The following is a 13,006-nucleotide window of genomic DNA, read 5'->3' as shown; positions in this document are numbered from 1 at the left end:
TTTAGTTTGTCATTTTTAATGCAATATCATATCTATACTGCATGTTCAACAGTTGGAGGATGTTAAATAGTATAACAGCCTCCATGCTTTAAGCAAAAAATAAACAAAACAAGAATAATAAACGATAACTGGTTTCTGTTAAGTAGAAAGTCACTATTTTATCACAAAAAAACAAACCTTTTAGCACCATAATCAATGAACCAATGAGGGATGGGCTGAAGAGGAGGGACTGTGAAAGACAAAAGAGGAAACCACCGTGTCCCTTACCAAAACCTATACCCAGACAGAGATGTCACTTCACAAGACACCTCACAGTCATGATGCGAGGTAGCTCATCATTCTCCAGGGAGAATATTCACTAAACACCAGGTAAGTGTCTCATTCACACAGCGTGCTGCTTCTTAAGTTTCCGAGACTTGAAACCACAAACAGATACCCTCTTACACTGCTCATCTTTGGTCTTTTTAGCTGTGTTTTCTGTGAACTACTGTAAACACCAACTAGCACATCGCTATTGATCCTCTGTTGCCCATGGGGACTTTAAGTGCAGGCTTCTCTCTTGTGACTCCAATCCTTTACATGTCAGCTGTGGGGAGGCAGACTGTAAGTTCATGTCCTGTCAAAGGATGTGTAAATCTGACATACGCATGCATGGTTTTCCCCCAGTGTAAGCATTGAGATAGCACCGCGACTGCAAGGAGCTCAAAGACCTGCTAACTATGTCACATCTCTGCAAGAGTGCATTGTAGATTTGAGCAGCATCTGGGGGAATTTGATTGTTGCACAAGCCAGTGTGTTACAAAATGAAATATATTCTAAAGATATAAAGGATTTGGACAAGCTTGGGACTTAAAGTGTAAAAATACAGAATACAATGCTATAGAAGTATTGATTCGTAGGCCAGCAGCCTCAGGAGAGCACACCTCTGTATGCTACAAAACTATATGGCAGACATGTCAGCTGCATTACATTAATGTGAGTAGCAATACTGAAAGTACGATCTAACAAACAGTCATCAACTAAAGGTCGTGGATTGGCTCCAGTCGCCAGTGACAGACGGCATCATTTCTGAACTGTCTCTATAAATGAAAAGATACCAATCCGATGACAAAGGCTTGTATATAAAACGACAACACATCGCACAACCACCACGATTCTGCCAAATCTTCTTACTGACAAATTAAAGGTACACTACGTAGTTTTGGGAAATACATTTTAATCAGAAGTGAAATATCTTCATTGATTAATTTTCTTTTATGCCCAACCAAGCTAAATAATCTCTCTTTGTTTTAATGGCTGAAAAAAAAAAACTGACCTCAAAGGGACAACATGGTTTCATACTGTTTTACTTTGTGTATATGTGGTGGACCCCGCCACCTTTCTAGCTTCAAACAGTGTGCTGGGAACCATATTTTCGCCTGAGAACAGCTTGTTTATTTTATTACGTAAAAGATAAATATTTCTGAGTTGTATCATTACCTCATTGATATTGTGAATATTAAAATTCTGAGTTTGAATGTCTTCTCCAAAACTACATAGTGTCCCTTTAACATGTTGTTAAATGAAGTTTAAATGTATCTCTCATAAAATGCATTGCAGAACGCCACGTGAATCCACCCGCTGAATTACTATGGTCATAGGGCCGCTACTACTGTAACACGATTACACCACTATATATTAATAACAGCTCAATAAAAATAATTTCAACAATAACTATTATTATTATAGTTATTTTTGTTATGTAAATGAAAACGCATATGAATTAAAATGACTACTGTGCAAAATGCATTATTGCACATTGCACAGAACTCATTCTAAGTGGGCATTAAAAAAATCAATTACGTCACTTACTCACTACATTAGTGACACTAGCATAAATTGTGTGATATATAATATAGGCTTAATATAACAATTTTAATCAGGCAGCTCGTGGCTTTTGACTGCCGTAATTGTCGTAGTGACAAAAATGGTCAACGTACACGAATGATAGGCCTCGCTGAACTTATGCCTGCTTGATTTGCATGATCATTTCCCTGCATGCTCTCAGCACCGTGTGCTCGACATTACGCGTTTTGTAACTGCAAAGAGTTTTTAAAGAAATTAGAGAGAGACCTTCAGCTTGCTGTCTGACACTTTAAAATAGAGTAAAAGTGTCTTTCTGATTCCGGAGCTGCTCTGCTGCGGCTTTCATTCTCTTGATGGATAAAATTATTTTGAAATTATTTTGAATTTCTACACTTTGGTGCAATATTTTCCATTAATTTAATTCAATTGAATTCATTTAATTGACAACGCACAGAGAGAGGGAGGTATACAGCGCATGCAAATATGCAAGCACATTTAAAGCAAATTCCAGTAACAAGACAACTAAATGTCATTTCGTTTCACATTTACTTTCCATTTACAGTCACCATCAGAGGACCGAATGGGGTTGCGATTGTGCAAAAAAAAATGCAGTACTTGTGACCTCTGCTGCAGAAACCAACCACACACTGTATGATCATAAAACTTCATTATAGACTTCAGACTGTGTGAAGATGACAACGTCTGTGTCATCCGGTAGTTTCGACATACAGTCGCAGTGTTTTCATCCATGTATTCTCAATTTTAGTTGTGAAATTCCAAATATGTCTGTAACACTCGTACATACTTACATATTCCACCCCTGCGCACTCTTGCATTTGATGTTTATCGTGTACAAATACAGTCTTATTGTTGTTGATGTTCAAACTTCACTCATGTTTACTCCTGTGTACAGTCATTAGTCATGGTTTCATATACTGGTAGGGCTTTGTGGCTTCAGAGTGTGTATGAGAGCGACGAATATCAAAGCTTTCACAAAACTGAGTACATTTCCACACATCAAGCACACATTCAGACACGATATCAGACACAGTTGTGATTGAGAAAAGTTTTTTGTGTATTTGAGAGTCTTAAAAAAAGGAAGTGTGGGACTTTTGTGAAGCTATAAATACTACTGCTTTAAAATGAAAATCATTTTAGAAACTGCTCTGCTACGTGGGCACACTTACTCGACACAATATAAACAAATGATGAAATCGCCTCCGATACATTCTGCCCCCTCAACTCTCAGTACAGGTAATGCTGTCTGGAAAGGGTGGAAAAAAAACAGTACAAACCACACAGAACATATTATCTGTTAATCAGAAACCGATCCCTGCCGTTGATTTGAGTGTTTTTCCTACTTACTGTTTAGCATTTCTAGAAATGTCACATATCAGGTAACGACCTGATGGGATCTCTCTTTCTTTTTCTTTGTTCGTTTGACTTTCTCTTCTCAGGCTTTTCATTTCTACAAACTTCAGAAATGATCCGAATCAACAACACCCAATATTTCCACTTCCTGCAGCAGGCAAATGACTTACGTCGTTCAGGGTCACTCTGTGATGCCATAATCTCAGTAAAGAGCCAAACTTTCAGAGCTCATCGGCTGGTACTGGCTTGTGCTAGCAGAAGACTAGCAGAGCAGCTAGCTCTAGGAGATATAGACAGCCCAGTCCAGTGCAGACTAGAGTACTTCTCACCCCGCACCTTCCAGCAAGTTCTGGAGTTCACCTACACGCAGACTCTGGAGGTGTCTGTGGACGACCTTCACCTGCTGCTGAGAGCTGCTCAGCTGTTGGAGATGCAGTTGCTGGAGGACCAGTGCCGGAAGCAGCTGGACAATCTCCGTTGCGGAGCCGGAGAAGAAGACGAGAGAAGAGAAATCACAGAGGTCAAAGAAGAAAAAGATAGTGCAGAGCAGATAGATCAGAAGCAAAAAGGAAGTCCAGTTCGAGGGGTAAAGCTCGGAGAGACTTCTCCCCAAGTGGATGAGGCAAATGATAGCAATGTCTTGGAAAACATTTCACCCTCTGATCCTGCCAAGAACCACAACAGTCCTCCATCCCCGAGAAAGAAGCCCAGACTGCCCAATGTGTCAGCACCACCCTACAATAGAGAAAGTGTTATCACCAGGCCTGCCAACAGCAGCTCCTCTTTCTCCTCTCCCTGGACTTTACCTCCAAACATGTGGAACTCTGTGAACGCCCTGAGGCGGATAGCAGCGGACTATTCAAACTTAGTTGCAGCTCGCCCCCTCCAGTCCACAAACCAGTCGCCTGTAGCCTACCCATTCTCCCTCACCTCTCCACACATGTTCCCCCTATTTGGCTCCCATTTGCAAAGCTCTGTAATGGGCTACTCAGGCTTTCATCCACGTTACACACAAAACCTGTATGCCGGATCCACGGGGATGGGGAGCATAATCAAGCAAGGCCTGTTAAAAAGAAAAAAACCCAGCCAGAGAGAGTTTACTGGGGCCGCTCAAACAGGCGAGCCGAGGTAAGTCAACACTCGGACATGATTTTGGAAACTTCTGTTTTTCTTTTCAGTCACCATCTCCCTGTTTTTCCTCTCACACTCATTTAGAATCCCCTAATTTGCTCAGTTGTTCCCTTGCGACAGCTACAGCTACCTGACTCACTGCTGCTTGGGTAGATGCGTGTGATCGAGCCTCCTGCACTTTCCAACTAGAGCAGTTTCACCTGTTAACCCTTCCCTGTCAGCCCTAGTCAGTCAAACTCTTTTGTTTTTCTTTTTTTTTTTTGACAAATCATAATCCTAGTTTTCAGACCAATCACAAAGGAGCAAAGAACATAGAAAACAATCAATTTTACAATGAATTTAAATATTTAAGTTATATATTATAATATTAAAACTTTTTATCAGATTAAAACAACAAATCATACTTTGCTCTAATTCTGAATGAATGTTCTACCGTTGTGATAAAAGGATAGTGTGAAACCCACTTGACTTTGTTTTTTTGGGTGATTTACCTCCTTTTTTCTTATCTATGCATATTGTACAGTGTTCCACAGTCTAACCAAACAGTGTGTAAAGGGGAGCCCCCTACATTTCTCCCCTCCATTGCAGAATTCAAGATTTTCCACCCACTGAAATGCAGTTTCAGTGTTTAGACTGGCCTCGTCTGTACCACAAGAAATTGTTCAAACACTTCATTATCCTGCTCCTTTAATTCTAACATTATATGGGAGTTAAATGAGCTTTTACGCTGAGCAAGCGCTGTAAATACCTTGTGGTTGTGGATGAAGAGGAAGGAAAGGGTGTTCAGGATGTAATCTGTGATAACACATAATATATGCAGACATGTGAAACTTTTACTTGCTATATATTTCTCCAGTGAAGTATCTCTCTGGAGCACAAATAAAAGGAGTTTATTCATTATTGTTAAAGGTACAATTTGTGTAATTTTTTTTCGCAACTGTTGCATCAGAAAATGTTTTTTTCCCCAGTTACAGTGATGTACCCAAAGCCAGCACAGAAAGAGTTAAAGACTGCCAACACTGCGGCAGAGGCCTCCTTGGTGATCCAGCGCTGCGGGAGTCAGCCTCCACACTATCAGGTAAGGAAATGATTAAAAGAAAAAGCTGAAAATATACACTTTTTCATGATCACAGCACGTTGAACCGACTATTTTTACTATACAGTGAGATTAAGGCTATAGCAGTGGATATCCTGTGTGGAACTGATCAATTTCACATGATAGTAAGTTCTTGTCGTGACCCCTAACCTGGCAGACTCCAGCTACGTAGCTACGCAATGGAAAGTGATTAAGAGAGTTGTGGTTTTGAAAGCATGGTGCAGCAGGAGCAGTGGTGTGGTTACTAGATACAGCTCGATACACGCAGTACAGTATGTACTGCATGTAACGGTGGTTTTTGTCCTATGTCAAAAAAAACAAAAACATTATTACATAGCATATAAAATATTATTTGTATACAGTGAATGAAAGCGACTGTAGTAATACAAAATGAGATAAAAAAAAACACTTTGTGTGTGTGTGTGTGTGTGATATTTCACCTTCTACAATCAAGCTGATAAACATGGTTTATCTGATGTTTAATGTCTCTGCTCAGTGGAACATGATGTTCATGTTTCAAGAGATTAGGTTATCATGAAAGTACACTGCTGACAACTTAGGCAATGTACTGTTAGTACAGAATGATGCTACTCACACACCTCTTGAGAATCTCTCTCTCTGTAATATATAATTACATGAAATGTGTAACAGCACAGTGACTTAATTAAGTCCCTGCCTTCAGTGTCTTACTCTTGCCTTTTACTGAAATAACATCGCTGTTAATAAAGGCAATGGAAATGAAGACATGTATGTATGTTAGAAGGTGAGAAGTGAAGAAAAATAATGGACAGGAAACGTGCTAATGGCAACCGGTCTCAGTAGGTTGTGTTTAGAGTGGTGAGTGTTCAATTGTTGTGGTTTACTCTCATTCTCTTGATTTCCCCTACTACAGTCCCCCCCTCCTCAAACACCTCTTATTTCAGTATCCTGTCTATACTATGAGGCCACATGGTTTTGACTTTAGAAACCCTAAAAAATATACGGTATTGAAAGGCTTCACAGTTGCTACCTTAACCTCAAAATCACACCTTTCTAATTTTTAAAAGAATCACCTAGATGTGAAGCTGCAGACAAGAGACATGTGCAGAGTGACAGGAAAGTAAGCTTGTAGAAACTGAGTTTATTGTCTTGAAACAGGATGCAGACCAAAAATAGACTTGTGCCTCAGACAGGCGATTAAAGTCAGGTATATCTGATGTGCTTTTGCAATGAAATGTGATGACTGGTGTTATGTCAAGTATTATAATCCTTATTGTAACTGCCCTGTATAATATTATCGATTAATCTGCTGATAAGTTTCTGATTGAAATGATTAATGATTTGTATTATAAAGTGAAGAGTAAAAAATGCAGAGCTCAAGGTGACAAATGTCCTATTTCATTCAACAGACAACAGTCCAACAATTCAAACCCAAAAAATATTTAACTTTTACCAATATAAAACTGAAAACCAGAAAAGCGTAACACTAAAGAAGTACCTAGGAATTAAATTATTAAAGGAGACACTTTAAGCTTTTTTTCCCTCCCTCAGTATATTTTATAGGTTCCTGTGCATGTAAAAGGTTTAGAAAGTAAAAAGCCTGCACCAACAGGCGCTCCTCTCTCCCACACAAAACACTGCTCCTGAAACGCCAAGTCAGTCGCACCTTTAATTCTGTTGACATCACACGACATCACGGAGTCACACATTTGCATAATCAGTGCCTATATTCACAGTAGAAGTGAAGCTAACTGGGGGTTAAAACACGACAGAGCCAACCGGAGACGCAGTGAGCGGTGCTGGTTTAGGCGTGTGTGAGCTGAACAATCAGAGCAGCTAAAACAGAGCAATCAGACAGAGGGGGAACACAGTGCTGCATTAAAGCGTGTAAACCTAGTCTAGTAGTAACCAAAATAAAATCATGGACCTGAAAATGTGCATAATACTCCTTTATCTCCTTTAATCAATGTTCAAATAGTTTGCCTATTGGTTTTCTGTTGATCGCTCAACAAAATGATCACAATCCTACAAATGGAGAGAATATGGTCCCACAACACTGAAGCATCCTGTCAATTTTTGAGCGTATAGTTCATTTATTGACTTGACTATCTCAAAGATAAGTAGTCATTAACTATACTCTTCTCATGACAGACTTTGTAACATCATGATAATGGCTTACAAATAAGTTATACTGTATGTACAGAATGTCTGGCAGCTTTTCTTACAGCAGCTCAAAAGGAATTTAGTTCACTTTAGTGAAAGTAAATTCTGGCAGCCTGTAGATCGCATTGCTCTTTAAACCAACATGTAGAAATCGGCATTTTGTGCAATTTGTGGCCCCCCACAGTTTCTGAACGCAACACCGCTGTCGTAAATACAAATCTCAGGTCTGTAATAGTTTGTCAGACGTAATGTAGCTGCTGACTACAAACAAAACTCATTACGTCATAACAATGTTGCTGAAAACTTTTATGTTGAAGTAAACATGTATGTAATGCTGTGATCCTACCCTCTCACTGAAGTTACATAGTGCAGAAACAAGTGATGGGGTGGCTGAGACAGAGACACCATTCAACACTGTACCATCAAAATGATTTTGAAGCTGTTACTTTAAGGTGAAAAAGTTACATATTGTTGCTTTAATGTGTTTGTCTATAAGTAATTAAGTATGAAAGTAAACATAACAAAAACATTTGATATAACGTGAGTGAAAGAAAAACTGGAAAGGCAGAAAACAATGAATGAACACGACAGTTCTATATTTTCAAAGTCGTTACATGAATTGAACCGCGGCACCTTTAACTTGTAAAATAGTGTTTCTGTGAGCAGTCAGGCCCCTCTGCCCACCGCAAATTCACACCTTCCCCTGTTTTCCACTGTTTTGTTTGCGCAGGTGAGACTTGTGCAGGGTGTCGGTTCTGTGGAAGAGGAGCCGTTTCACAGCATGAACCACAATCCCATCGACAAGAACACAGAGGGGAAAAACCCTACCAGTGCCAACATTGTCCCAAGAAGTTCAGTCTGAAACATCAACTGGATACGCACCACCGAGTTCACACCGGTAGGAAGAATATTTAATCGGCAGTGCAGGAAAAAAGTGTTTTTTGAGTCTATTCACTCGGATTGTAAATAGTTAGTCATAAATAATTGGATTTTTTTTGTATGTACGTTATTATCTGTTCTCACTCCAAGATGTGTAGTCATTGGTTGGACGTCACACGTTAGGATCTGAGACTACCCACAATTGTGGCTAATAATCGTAGCTTTATATTAAGGGACATTAGAGCAAAAACCAAATAATCAGGCGTATTTTAATTTTCAAAAAGTGAATAATTTTGTCTTAAATTCAGTCACATGGTGAAGTCGGATAAACTCAGCCATCAGGTAAAAAGAGCCAGACAAGTACAAAGCATTTTTAAAAAGCCAATAACATTAAACTGGGCAAAAGTCACAATAGTAGAATTGGTTGGAGTCGTACTTGTCTCTAAAGCCAGGCAGGTGTGAGCGTAATATAGCAAAGGAAGTGAATTATGACTAATTTTCATTTTACCATTTACAAGGAAGCACATACTTGCATCACTGCCGAACATTTCCAAAGCAGACTGTTGTGTTTTCGGCTTTCGACCATCTTCCAGGCAGGTGATGGTTTACACTCATTGTAATACTATGAACCTCACCTTACAGAAACTTGAAACTTGCACACTTGAAACTTCTGTGAGATAGAAACAGTAAACGTGTCTGCTTTAACTGCTTGTTAAGCTACATTATTTCTGCAGGGTCATGCAATGCAGAGTGTGCCATGACAGCTGTGTTACCATGCGTCAGTAACATTGAGCAAAAATACTTACTGGAACTGCCTGTCAAGCAGTTTTCTCTGCAAACTGGATGTTACAGCATGTGTTTTAAAAATAAAAATGATTAGCAGCAATATCAATCATACGAGCGTGTGTGTGTGTGTGTGTGTGTGTGTGTGTGTGTAGCTTAGGGAATTGCAACAAAAACATAATTATAAAAACAAAAACATAATAATACATTTTGTATTGCAAAATGGCAGTTAATCATGAATCTTATTTAACTTTACAAACTTTCTCTCACTCAGAGATTTTCAAAAGCTGTTGTTTTAAACAATTAACTATTGAGTTTTAACATCTATATTTAATGTTTAATGTTTATCTCAAGGGTGTAGGTTTGTTTTTCAACATTGGGGGAGACACACATGAAGCAGGGAGCCTGGGGGTCGTCCCCCTGGAAATCTTGAGCGACACACACTTCATTTCTTGCATTCTGGTGAATTTTTATGCACTAATTTGTGCCTTTTCCCACTTCAATTTATAGTAGAAATATTTTTTTCATGTAAAGGAAAACACAAAATTGTAACACAACAAAATACAATGGGACACAGTGCAGTAAGGCTCTCAAACATTTATTCTCCTGTGGACCAACTTTTCTTATTTAATGTTAACCCTACTGACTCAACTCACATGTAGGTATGCTTTACTCTCCCGTCCTCTTTCGTGTCTTTTGTTTGGAGTGGTAACCTCTTTAAAATGTGGCACCTATTCAATGATAATGACTTATTTTAAGTAATTTATAAACCCTTCTAATTTAATGACTTATATGAGTTTCAGCAAGATTTCTGCTCATGTTTGAAACGTTCTGCACACCCAAAACATACCCAAGATATCTGTGATCTGGAATAACTTTGAGAAATTATGTACATCTCAATTATGTAATTGAAGCTGACTGAAAAACAAGAATACATTTTTGTCGTAAACGTTAGTCAAAAATATTAGAGAACGAGACCTTTTTAAAGCCTCTAATGCCTCTGACTAGTTCTCGAAAACAACAACCTTCGGCTTCACACAAGCTATGACCTACTTTACCAGAGCCATTGTTGTGTCTACGAGTTGTGCTCTGGCAGTTTATCGAAATAGTCCTCTACTTCCCCCTCTGCCTATGTTTTTATCAAAGTAATGAATGTTTTTGTTACGTCAACATACAACCAAAGAGAAGAGCTGACATACAGGACGGACATGTGACTGTTTCAAGAGAGATCTGGCTGATTAAAGTATGAGACCCTCTCTCACACCTCTTTCTCCTCCTCCATTGTCTTCCTTCCTGTTCTCTCTACTTCAAGGAGAGAAGCCCTTCGAGTGTCGTCTCTGTGGTCAGCGCTCCCGGGACTACTCGGCCATGATCAAGCACCTGCGGACTCACAGCGGGGCAGCGCCTTACCAGTGCACGCTGTGCCTGGAGTTCTGCAACAGCCTCGTCGCCATGCAGAGACACATCAAAAGCCACCCAGTGCAGGATTTCCCCCCTAACTGGAGCATCAACAGCACCTACCTGTACACCTCACACATCTGAGCCAGCCCTCAGACACCTCCGTCCACACAAAGTTCTCATAGCTTTTGTTTGTGCCTCTCCTGTGTTATCATTACATTTGAGCAACAAAGGAAAGCATCTGTTTTTCCGAAGGACAAATTACGGATGATGTTTGATAAACACTTACCACTGTTTTGAAGTCATAATTATACATGAGAGGCACAAACTGGGGCTGTATGTTGCGATAGCTTCTATACAAACTGCTCTGTGATCACATTCAGAACTATGGAACAGCACTAATTTCCAATGAAATATGAGAAATGTGCACATTTGGTCATATACGTGCATTAAAGCCACAACACCAGCTCATCCCCATCGAATGACGCAGGTTTCTTCCCTCTCACTTTCACAATTATTGGACCACTTGTGTAAACTTTGTAAGTTTGACCAAGGTTTATAGCGCCCTCATGAGGGCAACCACTGTAACAATTATTCTTCTTTCCTGAAGCAGTGCTCACAAATGCACAACAATGTGTAAATGTGAGCACTGGCTGAGATGTTGTGTTTGCAGCTGAACAAAAGTGCATTTTTTAAGTGCTGGAGCATATAAACAGTCTATATTTATTGATCCAGATTGAAAAGATTCTAAATTTGTGATGTCTTAAGTATCTATTTCATCCTTTAAAGAGGGACTTTGTCCTGATACTCTGTTATTTTACTCTCAAAACAAGAAGCTGGAGTTGGAGAGTTTTCTCCAGTGTAAGCGAAGATGACCTTGAGCCTTGGCACTGCTTGTGAGACAAAAGGCAGCCAAATCCGATATGGTAACATCGAAAAAGTTTAGGAAGGACTGTGTTTACTTTACACTGAAAACAACGAAGGTCATGGGCCGTGAAAATGTTCCCGGGCGGCTCATTAATCTGCCCTAGCTCACTGAGATGAGAGAGCTTTTGCAGGCAGCTAGTGACAAACAACAGTCCTGTGTGTGCTTACATATTTTATTCCTCCATTAATGGATTTTATTGCACTGTAAGTCACTGAGGCCGGGCTGCCTAACTCACTGTTTGAAGTTCAATGGCATGGTTATACTGAATAAATGTGGCCAAAAAGTAAACACCATGTAATATCTATAGCAACTGCCATACCTCTCTAAAAGCGCCACACAAGTTATAAAACCGTGAAGTCATCATATGTATGTATGTCTGCTGTATGTAACCATTGCTTCCCAGATGGAGCTTTCAGACCTTTTTCACTGAAAGCTTTTTGTTGATTTGTACAGCATTATCTTAATATGAATAGTGTGGAAAATTCATAAATAAATGTTTTGCTAATTTTTCATTTATAGGCTTTAACGGATCACTATATGCCATGTTTTAGTCTACTAATGCATCAAATAAACAAGCTTACACAACTACAGCTATCTTGGAAATTCTTTGTAATTTGTACGGATAATAGAAGACATGGAGATGTAAATGTTAAAGGAAGTGCAGCTGGAACGTGGGCAGCTGACCACAACCTTTATAACAATATAGTTTAATAATAATTGTATCATTGCTAAATATTTTCGGTCATCACTTTCAAAACTATAGCTTTAGCTTAACTTCAAATAGAATAGGTTTGAGACAGATATGCAGCAGCTTAGTGGGATATGAGACGTAACAATTTCTGACTTCTTTTATATACTGTATGACTACACACGATCCTATCAATGATCATAAAATAATGATCAACTCTGCAAAAGCAAAGAGGAAACTCTTTTGAGTTTAATCTTGTACGATCACTTACTGAACTGGACTGAACTGCTTGTTTTCCGTGAGTTGACTGGAAGCAGTGTCTGGCATATCTACAGTGTAAAGTAATATGCTTGGCCCATGTAAACAGTGACAATTGAGTGGCTCGTGTGTGTGTGTGCACTAAGACGATATACCCAGTAGTTTAACTGCACCCTTCAACAGACAGAACTGTATACCTTACTTATGACAATGTGAAGCAGATACGGTGCTAATGTGTTTTGCATTTTGTGCTTAATATTTCTTTCTTTCTTTCTTTCTTGGGTTACTGGCCCAGCAGTAAATGCAATATTGACAAAGCTTACAGTGTGGTCCTTGTGTCAACACATATATAGTACATGACATCTCACAGAGAGTGATAATCCACTTTGACAGATGATCCATTTAGTCAGTGATGCAGCACCTTTGATGGTTTAATGGATCTGTTTCACAGCAGACATTTTGACTCGTCACTGTAGTAACCACACAG

At 39.3% G+C, this 13,006-nt stretch overlaps 1 protein-coding gene across 1 annotated transcript; it reads left to right on the top strand.

Annotated features, from left to right (window-relative positions):
- The first annotated feature begins 336 nt into the window (after positions 1 to 336).
- Positions 337 to 12,163, top strand: zbtb32 (zinc finger and BTB domain containing 32). Its single transcript, XM_073486219.1, has 5 exons — positions 337 to 369; positions 3,303 to 4,344; positions 5,316 to 5,425; positions 8,316 to 8,483; positions 10,560 to 12,163. The coding sequence occupies exons 2-5, from the start codon at positions 3,329 to 3,331 to the stop codon at positions 10,787 to 10,789; spliced, it is 1,524 nt and encodes a 507-aa protein (XP_073342320.1). The 5' UTR covers positions 337 to 369; positions 3,303 to 3,328; the 3' UTR covers positions 10,790 to 12,163.
- The last annotated feature ends 843 nt before the right edge of the window (positions 12,164 to 13,006 follow it).

This window comes from Pagrus major, chromosome 17 (genome assembly GCF_040436345.1).
Source record: "Pagrus major chromosome 17, Pma_NU_1.0".
Classification (NCBI taxonomy): domain Eukaryota; kingdom Metazoa; phylum Chordata; class Actinopteri; order Spariformes; family Sparidae; genus Pagrus; species Pagrus major.
Note: the sequence above shows the minus strand (reverse complement) of the source record. Positions and strands in the feature narration are given on the sequence as shown.